The sequence below is a fragment of the Salvelinus alpinus genome, chromosome 39, assembly GCF_045679555.1.
Source record: "Salvelinus alpinus chromosome 39, SLU_Salpinus.1, whole genome shotgun sequence".
NCBI classification, from domain to species: Eukaryota; Metazoa; Chordata; class Actinopteri; order Salmoniformes; family Salmonidae; genus Salvelinus; species Salvelinus alpinus.
In genome coordinates, this window is record NC_092124.1 from 6363563 (window position 1) to 6389898 (window position 26336).

General features: G+C 41.4%; 1 protein-coding gene across 1 annotated transcript; it reads left to right on the top strand.

Moving 5' to 3' along the window:
* Positions 1–555: 555 nt before the first annotated feature.
* On the top strand, positions 556–4266 carry LOC139566929 (snaclec rhodocetin subunit beta-like). Its single transcript, XM_071388309.1, has 6 exons — positions 556–648; positions 802–901; positions 1710–1834; positions 2172–2321; positions 2729–2837; positions 3729–4266. Exons 2-6 carry the CDS (start codon positions 823–825, stop codon positions 3869–3871), a joined length of 606 nt encoding a protein of 201 aa, XP_071244410.1. The 5' UTR covers positions 556–648; positions 802–822; the 3' UTR covers positions 3872–4266.
* The last annotated feature ends 22070 nt before the right edge of the window (positions 4267–26336 follow it).

Here is a 26336-nt window from a genome sequence, read left to right on the forward strand (position 1 = left end):
TGCTGTTTTCAGATCTCGCCGTAGGTTTTCGATGGTACACAGATCTGGACTCATTGCTGGCCACTCCAGTCCAGTGTTTCTTCCTGAACCAGTCCTGGGTGGTTTTTATGTTCTTGGGTTGGTTGTCCTGCTGGATTCCCACGACCTTTGACGGAGACCTCGTTTCTGGACACCGGGTTGAACACTCCACTCCAAAAAGCCTTGATAATCTGCTGATTTCATGATGCCTTGCACATGTTCAAGGCCCCCAGTACCAGAGGCTGCAAAGCAACCACACAACATTATTGAAAGTCTCCCATGTTTGATTGTAGGGAGGAATGCTGTAGGAATGCTTCATTTGGTGATACATTACTGTAGATATTGTTTTTCAATGGGACAAGTAAAACAAATAACTGGATTTTTTGATGTTGAAAAGTGAAAGGGTGACAACTGTACACAGGGATTGCACATACTGTCTAGACAAACCCAGATGGGTTGCAACTTGTTATGTGTAAGAGGTTGAGAGCAAAAAAGAGGAAATATATCTGAGATTAGGATGGAGATTAAGAGGTATGGAATAGGTATATAAGGAAGCAGAGCTGAGTGAAAGAGAGCATCTGAGGCAAGGAGAAGCAAGAATAGAGGAAAAAGACATTTACATACCTCAAGGTAAAACCCGAATATTTGATTCTCTAATGACAAAATGCACCTCTTTCTCATTTGTCTCTGAGTGTGCCGGAGTCTGGTTGGGTGCCCCCACAGATCGGAACTCCCAGTTTCCTTTATAAAATATATATAATAACTTTGCTCTTTTCCCAACAGCTGAAGAGAAGTGAAGATCCCATGATGAAGGTCCTACCCATTCTGGCCATGATGCTACTCGGGACGTCTGCCATGGTGCTCAATAGTCTAAACTCCACAGGTACAGTAGCCTTCCCTCATCATCTCAACACCACAGTGACTGATGTAGATTCTCTCAATAGAAGATGTATTTTCAGGGCCGGTTACCCTGACCCAGAATAAGCCTAATCCTGGACTGAAAAGCATGCTCAAATTAGAATAGCCATGTAAAGTTCTGTGTCTGCCCACATAAGAAAATATATGCTATAGTATACATGTAAATACTTTAGTATTCACTGTAGCGTGTATTATCTACCCCAACGCTTCTGCTCTTTTCTATAACCTGTAGGGAACACAATATTTGGTATATTTGGCATGTAGGTTTCTCACTTATGGGTGGAAAAATTGCATGATGGGTGAGGGGAATGGGCAGGTTATATGCAAATAAGATAGTATTTACTATCGTTAAAAAAAAGTGTAGTGTTTTGCGGAATATACTGTACTATTTACAATAGTGTTTTTTTGTGTGGATAATACTGTAGTATTTACTATAGTATTCTACAATATACTACAGTATTCTATAGTAAGTATTACACATGCTCGAGGGACACAACAGTGTGAAGTGTAGTGTTCCACAGTTCACTACAGTTTACTATGGAATTCTATAGTAAGTATTACACATGCTCGAGGGATACAACAGTGTGTAGTATAGTATTCCACAGTATTCTACAGTTTACTATGGAATTCTATAGTAAGTGCTGTAATATTCTATATTAAACTGTAGTTTTCTTTCATGTGGTTGGGAAACCAGCCCTGTGAGTATATGGACGGAGCTTCTCTCTCATATCCGTCCTTTTAATCTCTCCCTTGTTCTCCCCTTGTTCTTTTAGAACCTAAGCGGGTCTCTGGGAAGGTCAAGGACTTTCTTCATTGTCCTGGCCATTCTACCTGGTATAAACTGGGGTCCAAATGTGTTAAGCACTTCAAGCAAAAATTGGACTTTCAATCTGCTGAGGTAAATTCAGACTTCTCTAAGGTTTTAGCCTACAGACACATGTTCTCTCAGTGAATTAACCTTTATTTAGGCAAGAGAGTCCCATTGAGACCAATGTCTCTTTTCGTTAAAGGTAGACATACCGTAGTGAACCTCTGTATCTCTACATGATACGCAAAATTACCACCATAGCTAACTCTCAAAGCAGCATGCTGTACTCTAGTTCAGGGTATCCACACTACTGTCTTTACCCGTTTTCAGTGTTGTGCATTAGTGTCTAACGCTAACTCTAAATGTATTTTGATGATGACAACTCTCTCTCCTTCATTTTCTCATTCATTCATTCTCACCCACACAGGATTTCTGCCACTCTCAAAAGGACAAAGCTCATCTGATATCAATCCACTCTGCCCTGGAGAACGACAACGTGGATGTTTTTGCTCAGAGGTTCAGCAGAAATTCCCCTCGCATCTGGCTTGGCGGTTTCACAGTATCCAACCCTCTTCAGGTGGCGGTTTTAGACTAAATAGGGGCAGTTTCCCGGACACAGATTGACCTGGACTAAAATGATTATTGATGGAGTTTCTTTATTGAGTCTTCTTTTTAGTCCAGGACTAGGCTTAATCGGTATCCAGGAAACCACCCCATAGTGTTCACCATTCAACTTGATCATCATTATAAAAACCAGGTGGACAACAGTGTTCATGCCCACCAACTCCTTCTGTCGTTATGCTTAATCTCTGTCTGTCTGTCTGTCTGTCTGTCTGTCTGTCTGTCTGTCTGTCTGTCTGTCTGTCTGTCTGTCTGTCGGTCGGTCGGTCGGTCGGTCGGTCGGTCGGTCGGTCGGTCGGTCGGTCGGTCGGTCGGTCGGTCGGTCGGTCGGTCGGTCGGTCGGTCGGTCGCTCTCTCTCATAGCCTCACCGCTACCTCTGGACTGATGGGTCCCCCATGAACTACTATTCCTGGCTTCAAAACCCCAGGCAGCCATCTGGTGACGGACAGTGCATGGAAATGAACTGGCAAGGTAAGCAAGAGAAGGCAGGGATAATGGGAGGGGAGGGAGGGAAGGCAGGCGGAGAGGAGGGAGTATTTTTTAAATTTAACTAGGCAAGTCAGTTAAGAACAAATTCTTATTTACAATGACAGCCTACCCCAACCAAACCCTAACCTGGACAAAGCTGGGCCAATTGTTCGCCGACCTATGGGACTCCCAATCACAGCCGGTTGTGATACAGCCTGGAATCGGACCAGTGCCTGTAGTGACGCCTCTAGCACTGAGATGCAGTACCTTAGACCGCTGCGCCACTCGGGAGTAGGGGGCAAGGGAAAGAGGGGACATGACAGAGCGACTTACAAGAGCATTTAGGGTTAATTGCCTTAATCAAGGGCACATGGACAAATTTCTCACCCAGTCAGCTCTGGGATTTGAACCAACGCTCGTAACCGCTAAGCTACCAGCTGCACCAAATCCAGTATGCTGATGTATTCAGAATTCCACTATTGTGGAAAAGGGAGTGGGAGGTTTGAGATTTGAAGTATGACAAATATCATAGGTATAAGTTATATAGATCAGTTGCCATGTGGTTAGAGTGACTGTCCTGAGCTTGGATGGTTGGGGGTTCGATCCCAGGTCGAGTCATGCCAAAAAGGGGACAGAGTCCTCATTGCTTGGCACTCAGCATTAAAATGAAGTTTTGAGGGTAAGGCCCTGTGAGAGACTAGTGTCAAGGGGGTGTACTTGTATTAAATGATACATCAAAAGCCTCATGGTACAGAAACAGTAGATAGGCTCATGCCGTTCTGGCTTGGACAAGGCTACTTAGCTACTTATGTAGCTCAATACTCTCTAAAAGGGATTTAATAATGGATAAAAGTAACTTTTTTCATTTTATCTCTCCATCTCTATGCATCTCAGGAAAAGGGGATTGGAATGATAAGCCGTGCAGCCAAACCAATTACTTTCTGTGTGCCTTCATACCTGGTGAAAGAGAGGAAACGAAAGGAGGAGAAGAAGAAGAGGGGACTGTGGAAAAAGGGAGTGGGAGGTTTATCATTTAAAGTAGATGACAGATGAGCAGTATAGCAGTATATACAACCTGTCAGATACGCTTTGCATTACAGCTTTCTCAGACATCACGACACCAGGACCCTGTAAAATGTTAGAGAAAACCCACTGCTCAAAGACTAAGCCTTTGTCAGCTAAAAGTTTTCACCATCACAGTCAGTTTCAGTCCGCCCAAAGTAAGATTTAATTAAACAACTGATTGTATTAGAAACCTCTAAACACATTGCATTTGAGAATTCTATCTAGGCCTATTGTCAGAACACAGTAACGTAATCTATTTTCAGGGGGAATGGTGTTGATAAAATACTGCTTCACTTGTTTGTACTATGAAACACTGTGCATTGCTTGACTAGCAAATAAAAAAGGAATACAAAAATATCTTCATTAATCAGTAATCATTGCATGACTTTCTTTTGTTGACCTGGCCTTATTTAGCAACCAGATGGGGACAAGGAGTCAATACATAACAATACAGCCTCATCTTATTTATAGATGGATAGCCCACTGGGTTGACTTGACAGATTTAGAATTTAACCTACTACCTTTTCCATTCGGTACCCTGTTTGAGTAGTGTGCCCAAAACAGAGAGCATGCATGATATTTACTTTGCATGTGTTTTTACACATGCTATTGATCAGAGAGAGAGATTGATCTAAACATCAGCGCCACAGGTAACTTCCACAAAGCTGTGAACGAGCTGAGAGACAAGGCAAGAAGGGCCTTCTATGCTATCAAAAGGAACATCAAATTCGACATACCTATTAGGATCTGGCAAAAAATACTTGAATCAGTTATAGAACCCATTTCCCTTTATGGTTGTGAGGTCTGTTGTCCGCTCACCAACCAAGAATTCACAAAATGAGAAACACCAAATTGAGACTCTGCATGCAGAATTCTGCAAAAATATCTTCTGTGTACAACGTAAAACCCCAAATAATGCATGCAGAGCAGAATCAGGCCGATACCCGCTAATTATCAAAATCCAGAAAAGAGGGGTTAAATTCTACAACCACCTAAACGGAAGCAATTCCCAAACCTTCCATAATAATCCCATCACCCACAGAGAGATGAACCTGGAGAAGAGTCCCCTAAGCAACCTGGTCCTGGGGCTCTGTTCACAAACACAAACAGACCCCACAGAGCCCCAGGACAGCAACACAATTAGACCCAACCAAATCATGAGAAAACAAAAAAGCATTACTTGACACATTGGAAATAATTATTTAAAAAACAGAGCAAACTAGAATGCAAATTGGCCCTGAACAGAGAGTACACAGTGGCAGGATACCTGACCACTGTGACTGACCTAAACTTAAGGAAAGTTTTGACTATGCCTTGCTATTGAGAAGGGCCACCATAGGCAGACCTGGCTCTCAAGAGAAGACAGGCTAGGTGCAACACTGCCCACAAAACCTCCTGACAAATGTACAGTATGACAATATTAGAGACACATATTTCCCTCAGATTACACAGATCCACAAAGAATTCAAAAACAAACCCCATTTTGGGTGAAATATCACTGTGCCATCACAGCAGCAAGACTGCGACCTATTGCCACAGGAAAAGGGCAACCAGTGAAGAACAAACACCATTGTAAATTCAACCCATATTTGTGTTTATTTATTTTCCCAATTGTACTTTCACTATTTGCACATAGTTACAACACTGTATATTTACATAATATGACATTTGAAATGTCTTTATTCTTTTGGAACTTCTGTGAGTGTAATGTTTACTGTAAATTTCTATTGTGTATTTCACTTTTGTTTATTCTCTACTTTACTTGCTTTGGCAATGTTAACATATGTTTCTCATGCCAATAAAGTCCTTGAATTGAATTGAGATCAATCGCTCTCTACACAACTGTTGCTCTAATCGGAGACGCTGCTGCAGCCATATTGTGCAGACATTTTGTAAAAATAAAAATATATATTTTTAATGACTATATGCTAATGGCCATTTAGCCTACTAAATATTTTTACAACTAACTTTGAGGCTTATTTTTAATCAATAGGCTAATAAATTGTAATGGTCTAATTTGTTAACCGTTTAATTAGTGGTTGTGTGACAAGTTAAAGGAAATACTCATAGCCTGTTATACATTAAAAAGTATTACTAAGTTCATAGTATGTGAGGATCTTAAAACATCTAATGTTAAAAAGATCATGCATTCAGTATTAGTTGATAGAGATTGATAACATTCATATAATTGTGTTAAAATCCGTCAAGCGTACAAAGGGTACGAATTGTGAGAGTGTAAACGTTATGTTGATTACATTTATTTTGTCGTGGGTAAAAGTGTTAATCTGTGATCTACTAAATGCTCTTAATCTATGAGCCTGAGATCGATTGCTCTGGTCTCCACTCAAGTTCCCGGGAAATCGCGGTCTTTTCTCATTGCACTAAAGTTCTCATTGAGGAAACAAAACTGTATCAAATCAAATCAGATTTATTTTATATAGCCCTTCGTACATCAGCTAATATCTCGAAGTGCTGTACAGACACCCAGCCTAAAACCCCAAACAGCAAGCAATGCAGGTGTAGAAGCACGGTGGCTGGGAAAAACTCCCTAGAAAGGCCAAAACCTAGGAAGAAACCTAGAGAGGAACCAGGCTATGAGGGGTGGCCAGTCCTCTTCTGGCTGTGCTGGGTGGAGATTATAACAGAACTATGCCAAGATGTTCAAAATGTTCATAAGTGACAAGCATGGTCAAATAATAATCATGAATAATTTTCAGTTGGCTTTTCATAGCCGATCATTAAGAGTTGAAAATAGCAGGTCTGGGACAGGTGGCGGTTCCATAACCGCAGGCAGAACAGTTGAAACTGGAATAGCAGCAAGGCCAGGTGGACTGGGGACAGCAAGGAGTCATCATGCCCGGTAGTCCTGACGTATGGACCTAGGGCTCCGGTCCTCCGAGAGAGAGAAAGAAAGAGAGAAGGAGAGAATTAGAGAGAGCCAAGATTTTCAAAATGTTCATAAATGACAGGCATGGTCAAATAATAATCAGGAATAAAAGTCAGTTGGCTTTTCATAGCCGATCATTAAGAGTTGAACAGGTAGGGGTTCCATAACAGCAGGCAGAACAGTTGAAACTGGAACAGCAGCAAGGCCAGGTGGACTGGGGACAGCAAGGAGTCATCATGCCCGGTTTGCCGTGACGTATGGTCCTAGGGCTCAGGTTCTCCGAGAGAGAGAAAGAAAGAGAGAACGAGAGAATTAGAGAGAGCATACTTAAATCACTCTCGTGATACTTAAATCACTCTCGTATCACTCTCGTGATCATTTCTCCCCTTTTTCAGGTACGTTATTGATGATAAAAAAAGAGTAATTTAAATGTAATAACTCACTGACATGTCAAGAGTGTTTAAGGTGTGTTTTAATAACAACTTGAGGAAGTTAGTTAAGTTTGCAGAGAGTAATATGAGCCCTGCTCGGTTGCAGCTAAGAATAGCTTCGTACTGAGAGTAGCTGCCATTTTATGTCGATTGTGAATGAACATGTGCGTTGATAATAAGATATTTTGCGGTGTTATTTGTATAATGGTTTTTCAAACACTTTATTGCCTGTTGATAAATGGAGTTATGGTTTACTGAGTTAAAGCTTTGTGCTTGACAGTTATATTGAAATTAGTATCCAAGCGCGGCCCACGCTTGGATTGCGTCCTACCTGACAGGTCGCTCCTACCAGGTGGCGTGGCGAGAATCTGTCTCCGCACCACGTGCTCTCACCACTGGTGTCCCCCAGGGCTCTGTTCTAGGCCCTCTCCTATTCTCGCTATACACCAAGTCACTTGGCTCTGTCATATCCTCACATGGCTTCTCCTATCATTGCTATGCAGACGACACACAATTAATCTTCTCCTTTCCCCCCTCTGATAACCAGGTGGCGAATCGCATCTCTGCATGTCTGGCAGACATATCAGTGTGGATGACGGATCACCACCTCAAGCTGAACCTCGGCAAGACGGAGCTGCTCTTCCTCCCGGGGAAGGACTGCCCGTTCCATGATCTCGCCATCACGGTTGACAACTCCATTGTGTCCTCCTCCCAGAGCGCTAAGAACCTTGGCGTGATCCTGGACAACACCCTGTCGTTCTCAACTCACATCAAGGCGGTGACCCGTTCCTGTAGGTTCATGCTCTACAACATTCGCAGAGTACGACCCTGCCTCACACAGGAAGCGGCGCAGGTCCTAATCCAGGCACTTGTCATCTCCCGTCTGGATTACTGCAACTCGCTGTTGGCTGGGCTCCCTGCCTGTGCCATTAAACCCCTACAACTCATCCAGAACGCCGCAGCCCGTCTGGTGTTCAACCTTCCCAAGTTCTCTCACGTCACCCCGCTCCTCCGCTCTCTCCACTGGCTTCCAGTTGAAGCTCGCATCCGCTACAAGACCATGGTGCTTGCCTACGGAGCTGTGAGGGGAACGGCACCTCCGTACCTTCAGGCTCTGATCAGGCCCTACACCCAAACAAGGGCACTGCGTTCATCCACCTCTGGCCTGCTCGCCTCCCTACCTCTGAGGAAGTACAGTTCCTGCTCAGCCCAGTCAAAACTGTTCGCTGCTCTGGCACCCCAATGGTGGAACAAACTCCCTCACGACGCCAGGTCAGCGGAGTCAATCACCACCTTCCGGAGACACCTGAAACCCCACCTCTTTAAGGAATACCTAGGATAGGATAAAGTAATCCTCCTAACCCCCCCCCCCTCCCCCTTAAAAGAGTTAGATGCACTATTGTAAAGTGGTTGTTCCACTGGATATCATAAGGTGAATGCACCAATTTGTAAGTCGCTCTGGATAAGAGCGTCTGCTAAATGACTTAAATGTAAAATGTAAATGTATCTGTTTCAGTGAATTACAGTGTATACTGTTGTGACTTGAATAAGCCTTGTACCCTACAAAACTATCTATTTCCTGTAGATCTGTTATTCTGTAAAATGTGTTACTTTTGTAAACTGATGGCACTAAAGTTCTCATTGAGGAAACAACACCGTATCACTCTCGTGATCATTTCTCCCCCTTTTCAGGGGTGTAACATTTGTAGATTAGAAAATCGCTTTTTGATAGTTTAGAGATTGTGACAGTGGCAACACAGTTTTGAAGATGAAGGACTGATTGGAACAGTTGAAGGTGGTAAGCTTCGTCTTTTTATACACTTCAAATCAAATTTTATTTGTCACATACACATGGTTAGTGTGACAGGTTAAAGGAAATACTAATAGCCTGTTATACATTAAAAAGTATTCGTAAATTCATAGTATGTGAGGATCTTAAAACATCTAAGGTTAAGAAGATCACGCATTCAGTATTAGTTGATAGAGATTGATAACATTTATATAATTGTGTTAAAATCTGTCAAGCATACAAAAGGGTACGAATTGTGAGAGGAATGTGTAAACGTTATGTTGATTACTTTATGTTGTCGTGGGTAAAAGTGTTAATCTGTGATCTACTAAATGCTCTTAATCTATGAGCCTGAGATTGATTGCTCTGGTCTCCACTCAAGTTCACGGAGAATTCGCGGTCTTTTTCTCATTGCACTAAAGGTTCTCAATGAGTAAACATGAACCTATCACTCTCGTGATTCTTTCCCCCCTTGTTCAGGTACGTTATTGATGATTAAAAAGAGTAATTTAAATGTAATAACTTGCTAATATGTCAAGAGTGTTTAAGGTGTGTCTTAATAACATCTTGAGGAAGTTAGTTAAGTTTGCAGAGAGAAACATGAGCCGTGCTCGGTTGCAGCTAGCTTCGTACTGCTAGGTACTGCTACGTAGCTGCCATTTTATGTCGATTGTGAATGAACATGTGCGTTGTTAAGATATTTTGCGGTGTTATTTGTGTAATGGTTTTTCAAACACTTTATTGCCTGTTGATAAATTGAGTTATGGTTTACTGAGTTAAAGCTTTGCTTGACAGTTATATTGAAAATAGTATTTGTTTCAGTGATGTACAGTGTATACTGTTGTGACTTGAATAAGCCTTGTACCCTACAAAACTATCTATTTCCTGTAGATCTGTTATTCTGTAAAATGTGTTACTTATGTAAAATGATTGCACTAAAAGTTCTCAATGAGTAAACATTAACCTATCACTCTCGTGATTCTTTCCCCCCTTGTTCAGGGGTGTAACATTAGCAGATGTTAATGCGAGTGTAGCGAAATGCTTGTGCTTCTAGTTCTGACAATGCAGTAATAACCAACGAGTAATCTAACAATTCCACAACTACTACCTTATACACACAAGTGTAAAGGGATAAAGAATATGTACATAAAGATATATGAATAAGTGATGGTACAGAACGGCATAGGCAAGATGCAGTAGATGGTATCGAGTACAGTATATACATATGAGATGAGTAATGTAGGGTATGTAAACATAAAAGTGGCATAGTTTAAAGTGGCTAGTGATACATGCATTACATGTAGATGATATAATGTATATGTATATACTGTACTCTATTAAGTGGCATTGTTTAAAGTGGCTAGTGATACATTTTTGATCAATTCCCATCAATTTCCATTATTAAAGTGAGCTGGAGTTGAGTCAGTATGTTGGCAGCAGCCACTCAATGTTAGTGGTGGCTGTTTAACAGTCTGACGGCCTTGAGATAGAAGCTGTTTTTCAGTCTCTCGGTCCCTGCTTTGATGCACCTGTACTGACCTCGCCTTCTGGATGATAGCGGGTGATCAGGCAGTGGCTCGGGTGGTTGTTGTCCTTGATGATCTTTATGGCCTTCCTGTGACATCGGGTGGTGTAGGTGTCCTTGTTCATGTTTTCATGGCCTTGCTTGCTATTAGCTTAACATATAACCGTTGCTAATCATATAGAATTTTATAATAGTGATGGGGGACGTATCTGATTTACTCGTTTGTTTTTGTCGAGGTATCTGATTTACTCGTTTGTTTTTGCGCACTAGATGCGGTTGGTTCTGGATGAGCGGTTTGACCAAACTGTTTGATCCCATTTTCAGGCCTAGAAAAGCAGAAATAGCCTAGTTGAACATTGGGCTAATAAACACTAGAGCATGAAGTTATTCCAGGAATTAGGTAGGCCTAATTGGGGTGTGATGATATTTATTGGGGTGTGATGATATTTATGCTGTTTATTGGTGGTGCGTTACAAATGGAGGTAGGTGGGTAGAGAGAGGGGACCAGAAGGGTTGATTAAGGAAAGATGAAAGGATTGTTTTCTCCTAATTTCCTCCACCTCTTCCAAGGTCTCAGTGTTATTTATGTACTGTAGGCAATTCATTGCAGCTTGTGTGCACCGCAAGCTTTGTTCTGTCTGGTAAAAAGAATTATACAACTTTACAGTTGATTTGAAACACATTGTTTCACTGACATAAGAACTGCTAGAAAGCCTGGGAGTGTGTTTATCTCACCACAAACGCACCACCACAACAACTCTGCTGGCTGTGTGTGTGTCAATAGAAAAGTGATGTGGCTGGGGACGATGTGGAGGTTCTAGTGGAGAACCAAGCCTTTATGGATGACTTCTTCGCCCAGGTATTTCTGACCGTACTCCTGATGTGTGAGTGTTCACCATACTGTGTGTGTGTGCTTGTTTGTGTGCGTGCGTGTGTTCTGTACTTACCAGTGTGTCATCATTGCCTGTCTCTGTCTCAGATTGCTGCTGCGAATCTCCTCATCGATAAGATAGATGAGAGTGTGGCGCAAGCAAAGAAGCTGTACTCTACCATCCTCTCCGCCCCTACATCAGAGCAGAGTAATCACCATCATTCAATCCCCCCCTCTCTCTCTCTCTGTGCCCCTCTCTCTCTTCATCTCTTTGTCATCTCACCCACTTTCATTCCTTTTCTTTCCATATTGTTCATCCTTTTTGGCTTGTTGATACTTCTATATTTAGCCATGGAGAATGTTTCTGATTGGCCAGTGAGGGGCCAAGCCTCGACACACCCTAAACTTGTTTATTCATCAAAACCCAGCCCTTTCGCGCCCATGGCAGCAACAGCGTCGATAATTATGATTGTGAAAATAGCTAAAATATTTCTTACACCGCCAGCGCTTAGATTGACCATTGTGTTAAGTTTGTTCTAATACAACCCATAACTTAGAACAGCGTGACTAAACTAAAGCCCATAGAGTATTATTAGTATTATATTTCCACACAACTGCTGTTTTGTTTTTTCATAACCTGTCAATCAACCAAATTCATTGGTAAACATCTCAAACCCTGCAAGATCATTGGCTCAGAGGGATAGACAGGCAGTGATGTGATGATTGATGCGATAAACAGTGTGTTGTGTTTCTTTAACAATTCTCCATGCATGATTCTCAAATGGCACTCTATTCCCTAGCTCTGGTCAAAAATAGCGCACTATAAAGGGAATAGGGTGCCATTTGGGACGCATGCCCCAGTGTTCCGCTGTGCAAACTGTGATTGGTTTTACAAAGTTCCCAAGCTCTTTAAGTCAAACATCGCCACTCTGAATCTCTCTGAGTCACACACAAATTAAAAAAACACACTCAACCCCCATTTCCTCTGTTACTTCTCTGAAGCTCTAAGAATAGAAACGGAGCGCCTTGAGGATTCGACAACTGAAGCGGTCTTAGCCCTTCGAGCTGTGTTGTCGCTAAAAGTCACACAGAAATTTGAACCCGACACCCAAACTGCCTTTTCAGTCAAATATCTGTAAAAAGTATTTTTGAGAAAATATTTGGAAAAAAATGTTAGCATTGCTAGTAGGCCTCTTCAAATATCACATCAACTGACAGCACCTTGATTAAACTCTGGGATAGGCGGGACGCTTGCGTGCCACTTGGCCAATAGTCAGGGAAAATGTAGAGCGCCAAATTCAAACAAATTATATAAAATCAAACATGTAAGATACCAAAATAAAGCTACACTCGTTGTGAATCCAGCCAACATGTCAGATTTCAAAAAGGCTTTTCGGCGAAAGCATAAGATGCTATTACCTGATGATACCACAACAGTAAACAAAGAGAGTGTAGCATATTTCAACCCTGCAGGCGCAACACAAAACGCAGAAATAAAATATAAATCATGCCTTACCTTTGATGAGTTTCTTTTGTTGCCACTCCAATATGTCCCATAAACATCACAAATGGTCCTTTTGTTCGATTAATTCCGTCCATAAATATCCAAATTGTCCATTTATTTGGCGCATTTGATCCAGAAAAAAACAGCTTCCAATTTGCGCAACGTCACTACAAAATATCTCAAATTACCTCTAAACTTTGCCAAAACATTTCAAACTACTTTTGTAATAGAACTTTAGGTATTTTTAAACGTTAAGAATCGATCAAATTGAAGACGGGTCTATCTGTTTTCAATACAGGAGGACAACAAACTAACGCTACTTTTCTAATCTTGCGCAACTCTCAAACAGTACACATAACGTTACACTGATTCCAGATGGCCGTACTTCTTCATCGCACAAAGGAATAACCTCAACCTATTTCCAAAGACTGGTGACATCCAGTGGAAGCGGTAGGAACTGCAAACAGGTTGATTAGAATTCTAGTATCCCAATGAAATCATTGAACAGACAGTGACCTTAAAAAAAATAAATCTTAATGGTTAGTCTTCGGGGTTTTGCCTGCAACATAAGTTCTGTTACTCACAGGCATGATTCAAATAGTTTTAGAAACTTCAGTGTTTTCTATCCAAATCTACTAATAATATGCATATCTTATATTCTGGGGATGAGTAGAAGGAAGTTGAAATTGGGCATGCAATTTATCCAAAAGAGAAAATGCTGCCCCCTATCCTAGAGAAGTTAAAAACGAATTTCCCATAAAACCTTTCTTTGATTTCCATGATGATGCGAGGGGGCAAAGATCCAACCAATACAGATAAAAAAATGTCAAGGGTAACTAAACATTTTATTTTTACATTTAAACAACTGGGTCAGTAATAGAACACTTTGGGTATGGAATTTACTAAATGGGTATGGGATGTGTAGTTTGTTTCCCCCTACACACCTGCCACCTTCGCTGTGTCTCCACTCCCCAGGTACGATGTATAGAACACTAGGGACCTTTCAGGAGTTACAGAATTTGTTTCCCCTACCTGCTATAGTACCTCAATATCATAGGTGTTTTTTTGGAGTTGCTGTTCTTCTTCCCATTATTGGAGGACTTCTAATATAAAGAACACTTGGGCCCCAAGACTAGAGGATGGTGGGATTTATCTGCCTACCTGCTATAGTACCTCAACAATGTTATCAGTCATAGTGTAGAACACTGTGGTCCCTAGAGGACTCGGGGATTTGTAGTTGCTCTGCCTACCTGCCACCTCCACTATGTCCCCAGGAACGAGGTCAGTTCTCTCTCTCTCTCTTTGTTTGATAAAGTCCATAATTTATGTCCAAATACCTCCTTTTTGTTCGCGCCTTCAGTTCACAAATCCAAATTCACGACACGCAGGTCAGACGAAAAGTCAAAAAATTCCATTACAGTTTGTAGAAACATGTCAAATGATGTATAGAATAAATCTTTAGGATGTCTTCAGAAATGCAATGGAACGCAGCTACCTCTCACGGGAGCGCGCCTGAATGAGCTCATGGCACTACCAGACCTCTTACTCAATCAGCTCTTATTCTCTCCTCCTTTACAGTAGAAGCCTGAAACAAGGTTCTAAAGACTGTTGTTGACATCTAGTGGAAGCCTTAGGAAGTGCAATCGGACCAAATTTCTACTGTATCTTGGATAGGCAAAGAGTTGAAAAACTACCATCCTTAGATTTCCCACTTCCTGGTTGGATTTTTTTCTCAAGTTTTTGCCTGCCATATGAGTTTGGTTATATACTCACAGACATCATTCAAACAGTTTTAGAAACTTCAGAGTGTTTTCTATCCAAACCTACTAATAATATGCATATCTTAGCCTCTGAGCCTGAGTAGCAGGCAGTTTACTCTGGGCACTTTTTCATCCAAGCTACTCAATACTGCCACCCAGCCATAAGAAATTAAACAATTTAAAGGCAATGCTACCAAATACTAATTGAGAGTATGTAAAATTCTGACCCAGTGGAAATGTGATGAAAGAAATTAAAGCTGAAGTAAATCATTCTCTCTACTATTATTCTGACAGCACACATTCTTAAAATAAAGCTGTGATCCTGTCTGACCTAAGACAGGGAATATTTTACTAGGATTAAATATCAGGAATTTATTTAAAAAATCCCTAGTAAAAAACTGAGTTGAAATGTAATTGTCTAAAGTAAATGTAAACTTCCGACTTCAACTGTACCATACCTCTTAATCTCCATCTAATCGCAGATGTATTTCCTCTTTTCTGCTGTCTCAACCTCTTACACATAACAAGTGTCGTGTCTTTGGCTATGCCAGATTAATTGCTATGACATACTATTCTATAAAACAATTTCTCCGTAATTAATATTACCTGATTGAACTAATCATGTAAATGTAATTAACTAGAGGGGGACACCACGAAATAATATTTATAGAGCTGTTATCTTCCGAATAAACTCTTAAAGATTTAGTAATATTTTACGTCAATAGCAGTCAACATTAATCGTCATCTTATTCAGTCTCATATTCTGAAAGTTGTAAATTCTTGGTTATCTGCAAGAATCCTGGCTAACAAGTTGAGTCAGCAATACAAAATTGGGTTTAATGATTTATTTACTAAATACCTAACTAATCACACAGAATCACACATAAACAAATAAATCATAACTTGATTACAAATTGCCGTCATGAAGGAAAACGTCCCTAGCGGGTGGAATAGATATGACAGCTTGTTACACAAAGGAAAGGGGCGGGGTTTTAGTGAAAGAGCGGGAGACTGGAACAGAGGCGAAGCTGTGCTATCGTAAATACAGTATCTTGTGCATTCTAAATTACCGCCCATTTGGAAAAGGAAAATGCAATAAATATTTACTCTGAGCTGCGCTTCAGTAGGTTGGTGGTAGATGGAAGACCGTGTTATCAAACCGAGTCCTCTGTCCTTTGAAGAATGTCTCTGGTGGTCACTGGATACGTGTAGTAACGTCGTTGTGTAGTAGACGGGATACTCTGGCTGTCCTTCCTAACCTGCGTTTGTAGCAGCTGTTGCTAACTCAACGGCTAGGAGGTATCACTTCTGTAGTGAATACGAGTTCAAAGTTCATACCATTCACAACCAAAGTTCATGCTGATGTTGGCTTAGTTCTGTAGTTATTATCTGAACCATTCTGACATGGGATCGTCATCCTAATGTACCCGGAACAGAAAGTTATATTTTTGTCAATGGCTTTATATAGTGGAGGGAGAGGGGTGTGTCTGAAAAGTTTATTACCCATGTCTCTTCACAGGGGCGGGCCACTGGTTGAGCAGAGGCCCAAACTTATGAAAACCCAAATCTCTCATTTGGAAGCTAGAATTACATTTCATCTCTTCACAAATAATTTCATATTCAAGCATTTGAATTAAACAACAATTCCATGTGAATCCGATACCTCTGATGTTTAGACTTTCTACAGCAGAGTTTGTCATTCTATCATTGATGAGAATGTGTCAGAGGGCAACCGAACTGACATAATATACCTTAAGTACCACCGCATATGTTCAGTTGGTCGGATTACCAGAATATAGTTCATTTCCCCCCAACTTCCCGGTATTGATACACTGTGATGCAGTGCCTTAGACCGCTGCGCCAGTCGGAAGACCAACCTATTTAGGTCTAGTGGACTACTTTTGACCAGAGTCCTATGCGCCCTAGTAGTGCACTATAGATGGAGTAGGGTGACACAAGAGACAGTCAAAGACTCACCTTAAATTGTACATCCGGTTCTGCCATAGCGGTCTGTTCTATGTGTTGGTGTTTACACGCTGAAATAACAAGAGGAGAAGAAGAACAGGTCTTCAATTGGCAGGGTTTGTGTCCCACCCTTTCCCTTTACAGTGCTGCTCAAAAGACAGCATCAATCATCAATGTTAGAAGCCACAAAGGGTGCTGCTGGTGTGATGTGGCGTCACAACAATACCTGCCAAAAGTGACTACAGACAGACAACCATGTCCTATTAGTGTTAACTACTTGAGTAATTGACATATTATTCAGTTACTGATGCTTGGTTGACATGACTGTCTTGGCACTAGGAAAGCAATTTGAATGTGATTTGAGACTCAGTGGAGAGAAGCTGAAAAAACAGTTTCACAACATATACCCAAAATACACGTAAATCTAAGTAAGGAATGGATTAAGAATATACATATATGTCTGAGCGGCATTGGACTAAGATACAGTGGCATAGTATAGAATACAGTATATACATATGAGATGGGTGATGCAATATTTCCACGCAAATAAAGTGACTAAAATACAGTAGAATAGTATAGAGTACAGTTTCTACATATGAGATAAGTAATGCAAGATACATCACATTATTAAAGTGGCTAGTGTTTCATTTCCTTACAGTGGCCAGTGATTCCTAATCTATGTCTATAGGCAGCCACCTCTGATGTACTAGTGATGGCTATTTAGCAGTCTGATGGCCTTGAGATAGCTGTTGTACCTGTACTAACCTCGCCTTCTGGATGATAGCGGGGTGAACAGGCAGTGGCTCGGGTGGTTGATGTTCTTGATGATCTTTTTGGCCTTCCTATGGCATCGGGTGCTGTAGGTATCCAGAAGGTCAGGAAGTTTGCCCCCAGTAATGCGTTGTGCAGACTGCACCACCCTCTGGGGAGCTTTATGGTTGTGGGTGGTGCAGTTGCCGTACCAGGCGGTGATACAGCCCGACAGGATGTTCTCAATTGTGCATCTTTAAAAGTTTGTGAGGGTATTAGGTGATGGTGGTATTAGAGGCGCTGTTGCACCTTCTTCACCACACTGTCTGTGTGTGGACCATTTCAGTTTGTCAGTGATGTGTACGCTGAGGAACTTGAAGCTTTTCACCTTCTCCACTGCGGTCCCATCGATGTGGGTAGGGGGGTGCTCCCTCTGCCGTTTCCACGATCATCTCCTTTGTTTTGGTGACATTGAGTGAGAGGTTATTGTCCTGGCACCACACTCCCAGAGCCCTCACCTCCCCCCATTAGGCTGTATCAGCGTCGGTGGCACTGTATTATCCTCAAAGTGAGCAAAGAAGGTGTTCAGTCTGTCCGGAAGCAAGATGTCTCCTTCCTGAGCAGTATGACAGCTGCGTGGTCCCATGGTGTTTTTACTTGCGTACTATTATTTGTACAGATGAACGTAGTACCTTCAGGCTTTTGGAAATTGCTCCCAAAGATGAACCAGACTTGTAGAGATCAACAAAAAAAAAATCTGAGATCTTGGCTGATTTCTTTTGATTTTCCCATGATGTCAAGCAATGAGGCACTGAGTTTGAAGGTAGGCCTTGAAAGACATCCACAGGTACACCTCCAATTGACTCAAATGATGTTAATTAGCCTATCAGAAGCTTCTAACGCCATGACATCATTTTCTGGAATTTTCCAAGCTGTTTAAAGGTACAGTCAATTTAGAGTATGTAAACTTCTGACCCACTGGAATTGTGATACAGTGAAATAATCTGTCTGTTAACAATTGTTGGAAAATATACTTGTGTCATGCACAAAGTAGATGTCCTAACCGACTTGTCAAAACTATAGTTTGTTAACAAGAAATTTGTGGAATGGTTGAAAAACAATGACTCCAACCTAAGTGTATGTAAACTTCCGGCGTTCAGTATGAATTAAGTTTGATTTTAGTTGAATGATGATGTAATGATTCAAAAGTTTTAGGCTATTATTTGGGTACATAAATATGGGGCATCTTTAAAAGTATTTTTGTGGTACCAAAAATATGTAGAATTTGTTTGTATGTAGACCTACTGATAGCTAGCTGTAATTCTATCTAATAAATAAACTCTTTCGGCTGACAGTGATCACCGAAAAGTACATTTCCTGAAGAGAATGTGAAGGGCTTGCTAACTTGTTTTAAAGTATGTATGGTTTTGAAATCAGTTATAGTAGTGGTATTGTGTCTGCAGTTGTCACGTTCGTCGTAACAAGGAGACCAAGGCGCAGCATAATTTGAATACATTCTTTTAATAACGAAGAACACTTAAAACCTGTTAGGGCTGCAAGCCCGACACCGGTACACTTATGACAACATCCAGCTCAAGTGCAGGGCGCGAAATTCAAAATCTATTTTTTTTAAATATTTAACTTTCACACATTAACAAGTCCAATACAGCATTTGAAAGATAAACATCTTGTGAATCCAGCCAACATGTCCGATTTTAAAATGTTTTACAGCGAAAACACCACGTACAGTGGGGAGAACAAGTATTTGATACACTGCCGATTTTGCAGGTTTTCCTACTTACAAAGCATGTAGAGGTCTGTAATTTTTATCATAGGTACACTTCAACTGTGAGAGACGGAATCTAAAACAAAAATCCAGAAAATCACATTGTATGATTTTTAAATAATTAATTTGCATTTTATTGCATGACATAAGTATTTGATCACCTACCAACCAGTAAGAATTCCGGCTCTCACAGACCTGTTAGTTTTTCTTTAAGAAGCCCTCCTGTTCTCCACTCATTACCTGTATTAACTGCACCTGTTTGAACTCGTTACCTGTATAAAAGACACCTGTCCACACACAATCAAACAGATTCCAACCTCTCCACAATGGCCAAGACCAGAGAGCTGTGTAAGGACATCAGGGATAAAATTGTAGACCTGCACAAGGCTGGGATGGGCTACAGGACAATAGGCAAGCAGCTTGGTGAGAAGGAAACAACTGTTGGCGCAATTATTAGAAAATGGAAGAAGTTCAAGATGACGGTCAATCACCCTCGGTCTGGGGCTCCATGCAAGATCTCACCTCGTGGGGCATCAATGATCATGAGGAATGTGAGGGATCAGCCCAGAACTACACGGCAGGACCTGGTCAATGACCTGAAGAGAGCTGGGACCACAGTCTCAAAGAAAACCATTAGTAACACACTACGCAGTCATGGATTAAAATCCTGCAGCGCACGCAAGGTCCCCCTGCTCAAGCCAGCGCATGTCCAGGCCCGTCTGAAGTTTGCCAATGACCATCTGGATGATCCAGAGGAGGAATGGGAGAAGGTCATGTGGTCTGATGAGACAAAAATAGAGCTTTTTGCTCTAAACTCCACTCGCCGTGTTTGGAGGAATAGAAGGATGAGTACAACCCCAAGAACACCATCCCAACCGTGAAGCATGGAGGTGGAAACATCATTCTTTGGGGATGCTTTTCTGCAAAGGGGACAGGACGACTGCACCGTATTGACGGGAGGATGGATGGGGCCATGTATCGCGAGATCTTGACCAACAACCTCCTTCCCTCAGTAAGAGCATTGAAGATGGGTCGTGGCTGGGTCTTCCAGCATGACAACGACCCGAAACACACAGCCAGGGCAACTAAGGAGTGGCTCCGTAAGAAGCATCTCAAGGTCCTGGAGTGGCCTAGCCAGTCTCCAGACCTGAACCCAATAGAAAATCTTTGGAGGGAGCCGAAAGTCCGTATTGCCCAGCGACAGCCCCGAAACCTGAAGGATCTGGAGATGGTCTGTATGGAGGAGTGGGCCAAAATCCCTGCTGCAGTGTGTGCAAACCTGGTCAAGAACTACAGGAAACGTATGATCTCTGTAATTGCAAACTAAGGTTTCTGTACCAAATATTCAGTTCTGCTTTTCTGATGTATCAAATACTTATGTCATGCAATAAAATGCAAATTAATTACTTAAAAATCATACAATGTGATTTTCTGGATTTTTGTTTTAGATTCCTTCTCTCACAGTTGAAGTGTACCTATGATAAAAATTACAGACCTCTACATGCTTTGTAAGTAGGAAAACCTGCAAAATTGTCAGTGTATCAAATACTTGTTCTCCCCACTGTATATTTATGTTAGCTCACCACCAAATACAAAAGAGGACAGACATTTTTCACAGCACAGGTAGCATGCAGGTAGCATGCACAAAGCCAACCTAACTAACCTAGAACCAACCTAACTAACCTAGAAACAACTCCCTCAGATGACAGTCCTATAACATGTTACACAATAAATCTATGTTTTGTTCGAAAAATGTGCATATTTGAGCTATAAATCAGTTTTACATTACTGCTACCATCATAGCTACCATCATAGCTACAGTCAGAAATAGCACGGGAGTAGCCAGAGTAAATACAGACACCAACGTCAACTACCTAATTACTCATCATAAAACATTTCAGAAAAATATATGGTGGATAGCAAATGAAAGACAAAGATCTTGTGAATACAGCCAATATTTCCGATTTTTTAAGTGTTTTACAGCGAAAACACAATATATCGTTATATTAGCTTACTACAATAGCTAACACACAACAGCATTGATTCAAGGCAAACGGTAGCGATAGCACAGTTCGACAGATATATGAAATAGCATCCCAAATTGGGTCCTTACCTTTGTTGAGCTTCCATCAGAATGTTGTACAATGGGTCCTTTGTTCAGAACCGTCTTTGTTTGGATTCAGAACGAACTCTTTCCCTCTTGAATTAGCAAGCACACTGGCCATTCGACGCTAACCTCTCCTTCCTGAGCAAAGTCGTACAACGCATCACGCTAAAACTCCCGAATAAATTTCAATAATATAATAAAACTATATTGAAAAAACATACTTTAGGATGATATTGTGACATGTATCAAATAAAATCTAAGGCGGAGGTTGTATTCGCCATTAACGACGTGTTTCCAGAAGGTGATTCCAGGTCCTACTTCGCGCTCTCGAAAAATAAATAATGGCGGACCTCTCATTCCAAGAGGGTGTATTCAATCTCTGAACAAGATAATCAACTCATTTCTGCTCTCACTTCCGCTTGACACCCAGGGGAAGGTGTATGACGTGTATCTATAGTCCTAAGTGACATGCCCTTTTATAGACAAGGTCTTGAACAAGGACCTCGCTTTTGGAAATCTCACTTCCGGATAGGAAATGGGCTGTAGAAAGAGTTCTGTTTCACTTAGAGAAATAATTCAAACGGTTTTAGAAACTAGAGAGTGTTTTCTATCCAATAGTAATAATAATATGCATATTGTACGAGCAAGAATTGAGTACGAGGCCGTTTGAAATGGACACCTCTTTCCAGGTTACTCACTACTGCCCCTTCAGCCATAACAGGTTAAACAAACTAACAAAAGAACAAAACGAATGTGAAGCTATAAACAACTAGTGCTGACATGCAACTACACATAGACAATAACTGTAACGAACATCGTCGGGAGAAGGAGAAGAGGACCAAGGTGCAGCGTGGTAAGTGTTCATATTTTAATCAATCAACTGAACACTGAACAAAAACAACAAACGAACAGTTCTGTAAGGTGACGACACACAAAACAACTACCCACAAACACAGGTGGGAACAGGCTACCTAAGTATAGTTCTCAATCAGAGAGAACGATAGACAGCTGCCTCTGATTGGGAACCATACCAGGCCAAACACATAGAAATACAAAACAAGTACAACATAGAACACCAGACATAGAATGCCCACCCAAACTCACGCCCTGACCAACCAAAATAGAGATCTCTAAGGTCAGGGCGTGACAATAACCCACAAAACCTAAATGGAAAATGGCAACCTAAATAGGATCTTCAATCAGAGACAACGATAAACAGCTGCCTCTGATTGGGAACAATTCAGGCCACCATAGACCTACATTACCTAGACATACAAAATCCCCATAGATAAACAAAAAACCCTAGACAAGACGAAAACACACGTGGCTGGTTTAATTTTATAATCCGTGATTGTCTGTAGACCCTGGCACATACGTCTCGCGTCTCAGCTGTTGAACTGGGATTTAACTTTGTCCCTATACCAACGTTTAGCCTGCTTGATAGCTTTGCTGAGGGAATAACTACACTGTTTGTATTCATCCATATTCATAGTCTTCTTGCCCTGGTTAAATGCAGTGGTTTGCACATTCAGTTTTGTGCGAATGCTCCCACCTATCCACGGTTTTTGGTTGGGGTAGGTTTTAATAGTCACAGTGGGTACAACATCTCCTGTGCACTTCCTGATAAACTCATTCACCGTATCGGTATATGTGCCGATATTATTTTCTAAAGCTACTCTGAACATATCCCAGTCCGCGTGATTCCGATTGGTCAGACCAGCGTTGAATAGTCCTCACCACGGGAGCATCCTGTTTGAGTTTCTGCCTATAGGAGGGGAGGAGCAAGATGGAATCGTTGTCCGATTTGCCGAATGGAGGGCGGGGGAGGGCCTTTATGCATTCTGGAAGGTAGTATAACAAGGGTCGAGAGTTTTAGTTTTATTTGATTGTGAGATTGTGAGATATTCTAGGCCGGGTGAACAGAAGGACTTGAGTTCCATGTATATATTCACAGTTACACCATAAGTTGTTAAGACCGCTTCAGTTGTCGAATCCTCAAGGCGCTCCGTTTCTATTCTTAGAGCTTCAAAGAAGTAACAGAGGAAATGGGGGTTGAGTGTGTTTTTTTATTTGTGTGTGACTCAGAGAGATTCACAGTGGCGATGTTTGACTTAAAGAACATGGGAACTTTGTAAAACCAATCACAGTTTACACAGCAGAACACTGGGGAATGCGTCCCAAATGGCACCCTATTCCCTTTATAGTGCGCTATTTTTGACCAGAGCTAGGGAATAGAGTGCCATTTGAGAATCATGCATGGAGAATTGTTAAAGAAACACAACACACTGTTTATCGCATCAATCATCACATCACTGCCTGTCTATCCCTCTGAGCCAATGATCTTGCAGGGTTTGAGATGTTTACCAATGAATTTGGTTGATTGACAGGTTATGAAAAAACAAAACAGCAGTTGTGTGGAAATATATAATACTAATAATACTCTATGGGCTTTAGTTTAGTCACGCTGTTCTAAGTTATGGGTTGTATTAGAACAAACTTAACACAATGGTCAATCTAAGCGCTGGCGGTGTAAGAAATATTTTAGCTATTTTCACAATCAGAATTATCGACGCTGTTGCTGCCATGGGCGCGAAAGGGCTGGGTTTTGATGAATAAACAAGTTTAGGGTGTGTCGAGGCTTGGCCCCTCACTGGCCAATCAGAAACATGCTCCATGGCTAAATATAGAAGTATCAACAAGCCAAAAAGGATGAACAATATGGAAAGAAAAGGAATGAAAGTGGGTGAGATGACAAAGAGATGAAGAGAGAGAGGGGCACAGAGAGAGGCAGAGGAGGATTGAATGATGATGTTTACTCTGCTCTGATGTAGGGGCGGAGAGGATGGTAGAGTACAGCTTCTTTGCTTGCGCCACACTCTCATCTATCTTATCGATGCTGCTGCGAATCTCCTCAGTCTGAGACAGAGACAGGCAATGATGACACAATGGTAAGTACAGAACACACGCACGCAAGCACACAAACAAGCACACACACACAGTATGGTGAACACTCACACATCAGGAGTACGGACAGAAATACCTGGGCGAAGAAGTCATCCATAAAGGCTTGGTTCTCCACTAGAACCTCCACATCGTCCCCAGCCACATCACTTTTCTATTGACACACACACAGCCAGCAGAGTTGTTGTGGTGGTGCGTTTGTGGTGAGATAATCACACTCACAGGCTTTCTAGCAGTTCTTATGTCAGTGAAACAATGTGTTTCAAATCAACTGTAAAGTTGTATAATTTTACAAGCTTGAGGTGCACACAAGCTGCAATGAATTGCCTACAGTACATAAATAACATTGAGACCTTGGAAGAGGTGGAGGAAATTAGGAGAAAACAATCCTTTCATCTTTCCTTAATCAACCCTTCTGGTCCCCTCTCTCTACCCACCTACCTCCATTTGTAACGCACCACCAATAAACAGCATAAATATCATCACACCCCAATTAGGCCTACCTAATTCCTGGAATAACTTCATGCTCTAATGTTTATTAGCCCAATGTTCAACTAGGCTATTTCTGCTTTTCTAGGCCTGAAAATGGGATCAAACAGTTGATCGAACATTGTGGTCAAACCGCTCATCCAGAACCAACCGCATCTAGTGCGCAAAAAAAACGAGTAAATCAGATACCTCGACAAAAACAAACGAGTAAATCAGATACTGTCACATTCCTGACCTGTTTTCTGTTGTTTTGTATGTGTTTGATGGTCAGGGCGTGAGTTTTGGGTGGGCAGTCTATGTTTTCTGTTTCTATGTTGGTTTTGGGTTGCCTGGTATGGCTCTCAATTAGAGGCAGGTGTTTGACGTTTCCTCTGATTGAGAGTCATATTAAGGTAGGTTGTTCTCACTGTTTGTTTGTGGGTGATTGTCTCCTGTGTCAGTGTCTGTATGTTACGCCACACGGGACTGTTCCGGTTTTTGTTTGTTCGTTTTATGTAGTCTGTTTCCTGGTTCATGCGTTCTTCACGTTGTATGTAAGTTCGGGTCCAGGTCTGTCTACATTCGTTTATTTGTTTTGTAATTATTCCAGTGTTCGTCGTGTTCTTCAGTTGTGTTTATTAAATCATTATGTATTCACAACCCGCTGCAGTTTGGTCGAATCACTACTCCTCCTCTTCGTATGAAGAGGAGGAGGAAGCCCGTTACAGATACGTCCCCCATCACTATAAAATTCTATATGATTAGCAACGGTTATATGTTAAGCTAATAGCAAGCAAGGCCATGAAAACATGAACAAGGACACCTACACCACCCGATGTCACAGGAAGGCCATAAAGATCATCAAGGACAACAACCACCCGAGCCACTGCCTGATCACCCGCTATCATCCAGAAGGCGAGGTCAGTACAGGTGCATCAAAGCAGGGACCGAGAGACTGAAAAACAGCTTCTATCTCAAGGCCGTCAGACTGTTAAACAGCCACCACTAACATTGAGTGGCTGCTGCCAACATACTGACTCAACTCCAGCTCGCTTTAATAATGGAAATTGATGGGAATTGATCAAAAATGTATCACTAGCCACTTTAAACAATGCCACTTAATATAATGTATATACTGTACTCTATATAATCTACTGCATCTTGCCATCTTTATGTAATACATGTATCACTAGCCACTTTAAACTATGCCACTTTTATGTTTACATACCCTACATTACTCATCTCATATGTATATACTGTACTCGATACCATCTACTGCATCTTGCCTATGCCGTTCTGTACCATCACTTATTCATATATCTTTATGTACATATTCTTTATCCCTTTACACTTGTGTGTATAAGGTAGTAGTTGTGGAATTGTTAGATTACTCGTTGGCTATTACTGCATTGTCAGAACTAGAAGCACAAGCATTTCGCTACACTCGCATTAACATCTGCTAACCATGTGTATGTGACAAATAAAATTTGATTTGAAGTGTATAAAAAGACGAAGCTTACCACCTTCAACTGTTCCAATCGGTCCTCCATCTTCAAAACTGTGTTGCCACTGTCACAATCTCTAAACTATCAAAATATCTTATTATCAACGCACATGTTCATTCACAATCGAC

Bases quoted from the DNA above. Each gene is read 5' to 3' on its own strand.
- LOC139566929 (XM_071388309.1), top strand. From the start codon at position 823: ATGATGAAGGTCCTACCCATTCTGGCCATGATGCTACTCGGGACGTCT. The intron at 1,835-2,171 runs GTAAATTCAGAC...TCACCCACACAG, and splicing joins TGGACTTTCAATCTGCTGAG to GATTTCTGCCACTCTCAAAA. The intron at 2,322-2,728 runs GTGGCGGTTTTA...TCTCTCTCATAG, and splicing joins CAGTATCCAACCCTCTTCAG to CCTCACCGCTACCTCTGGAC.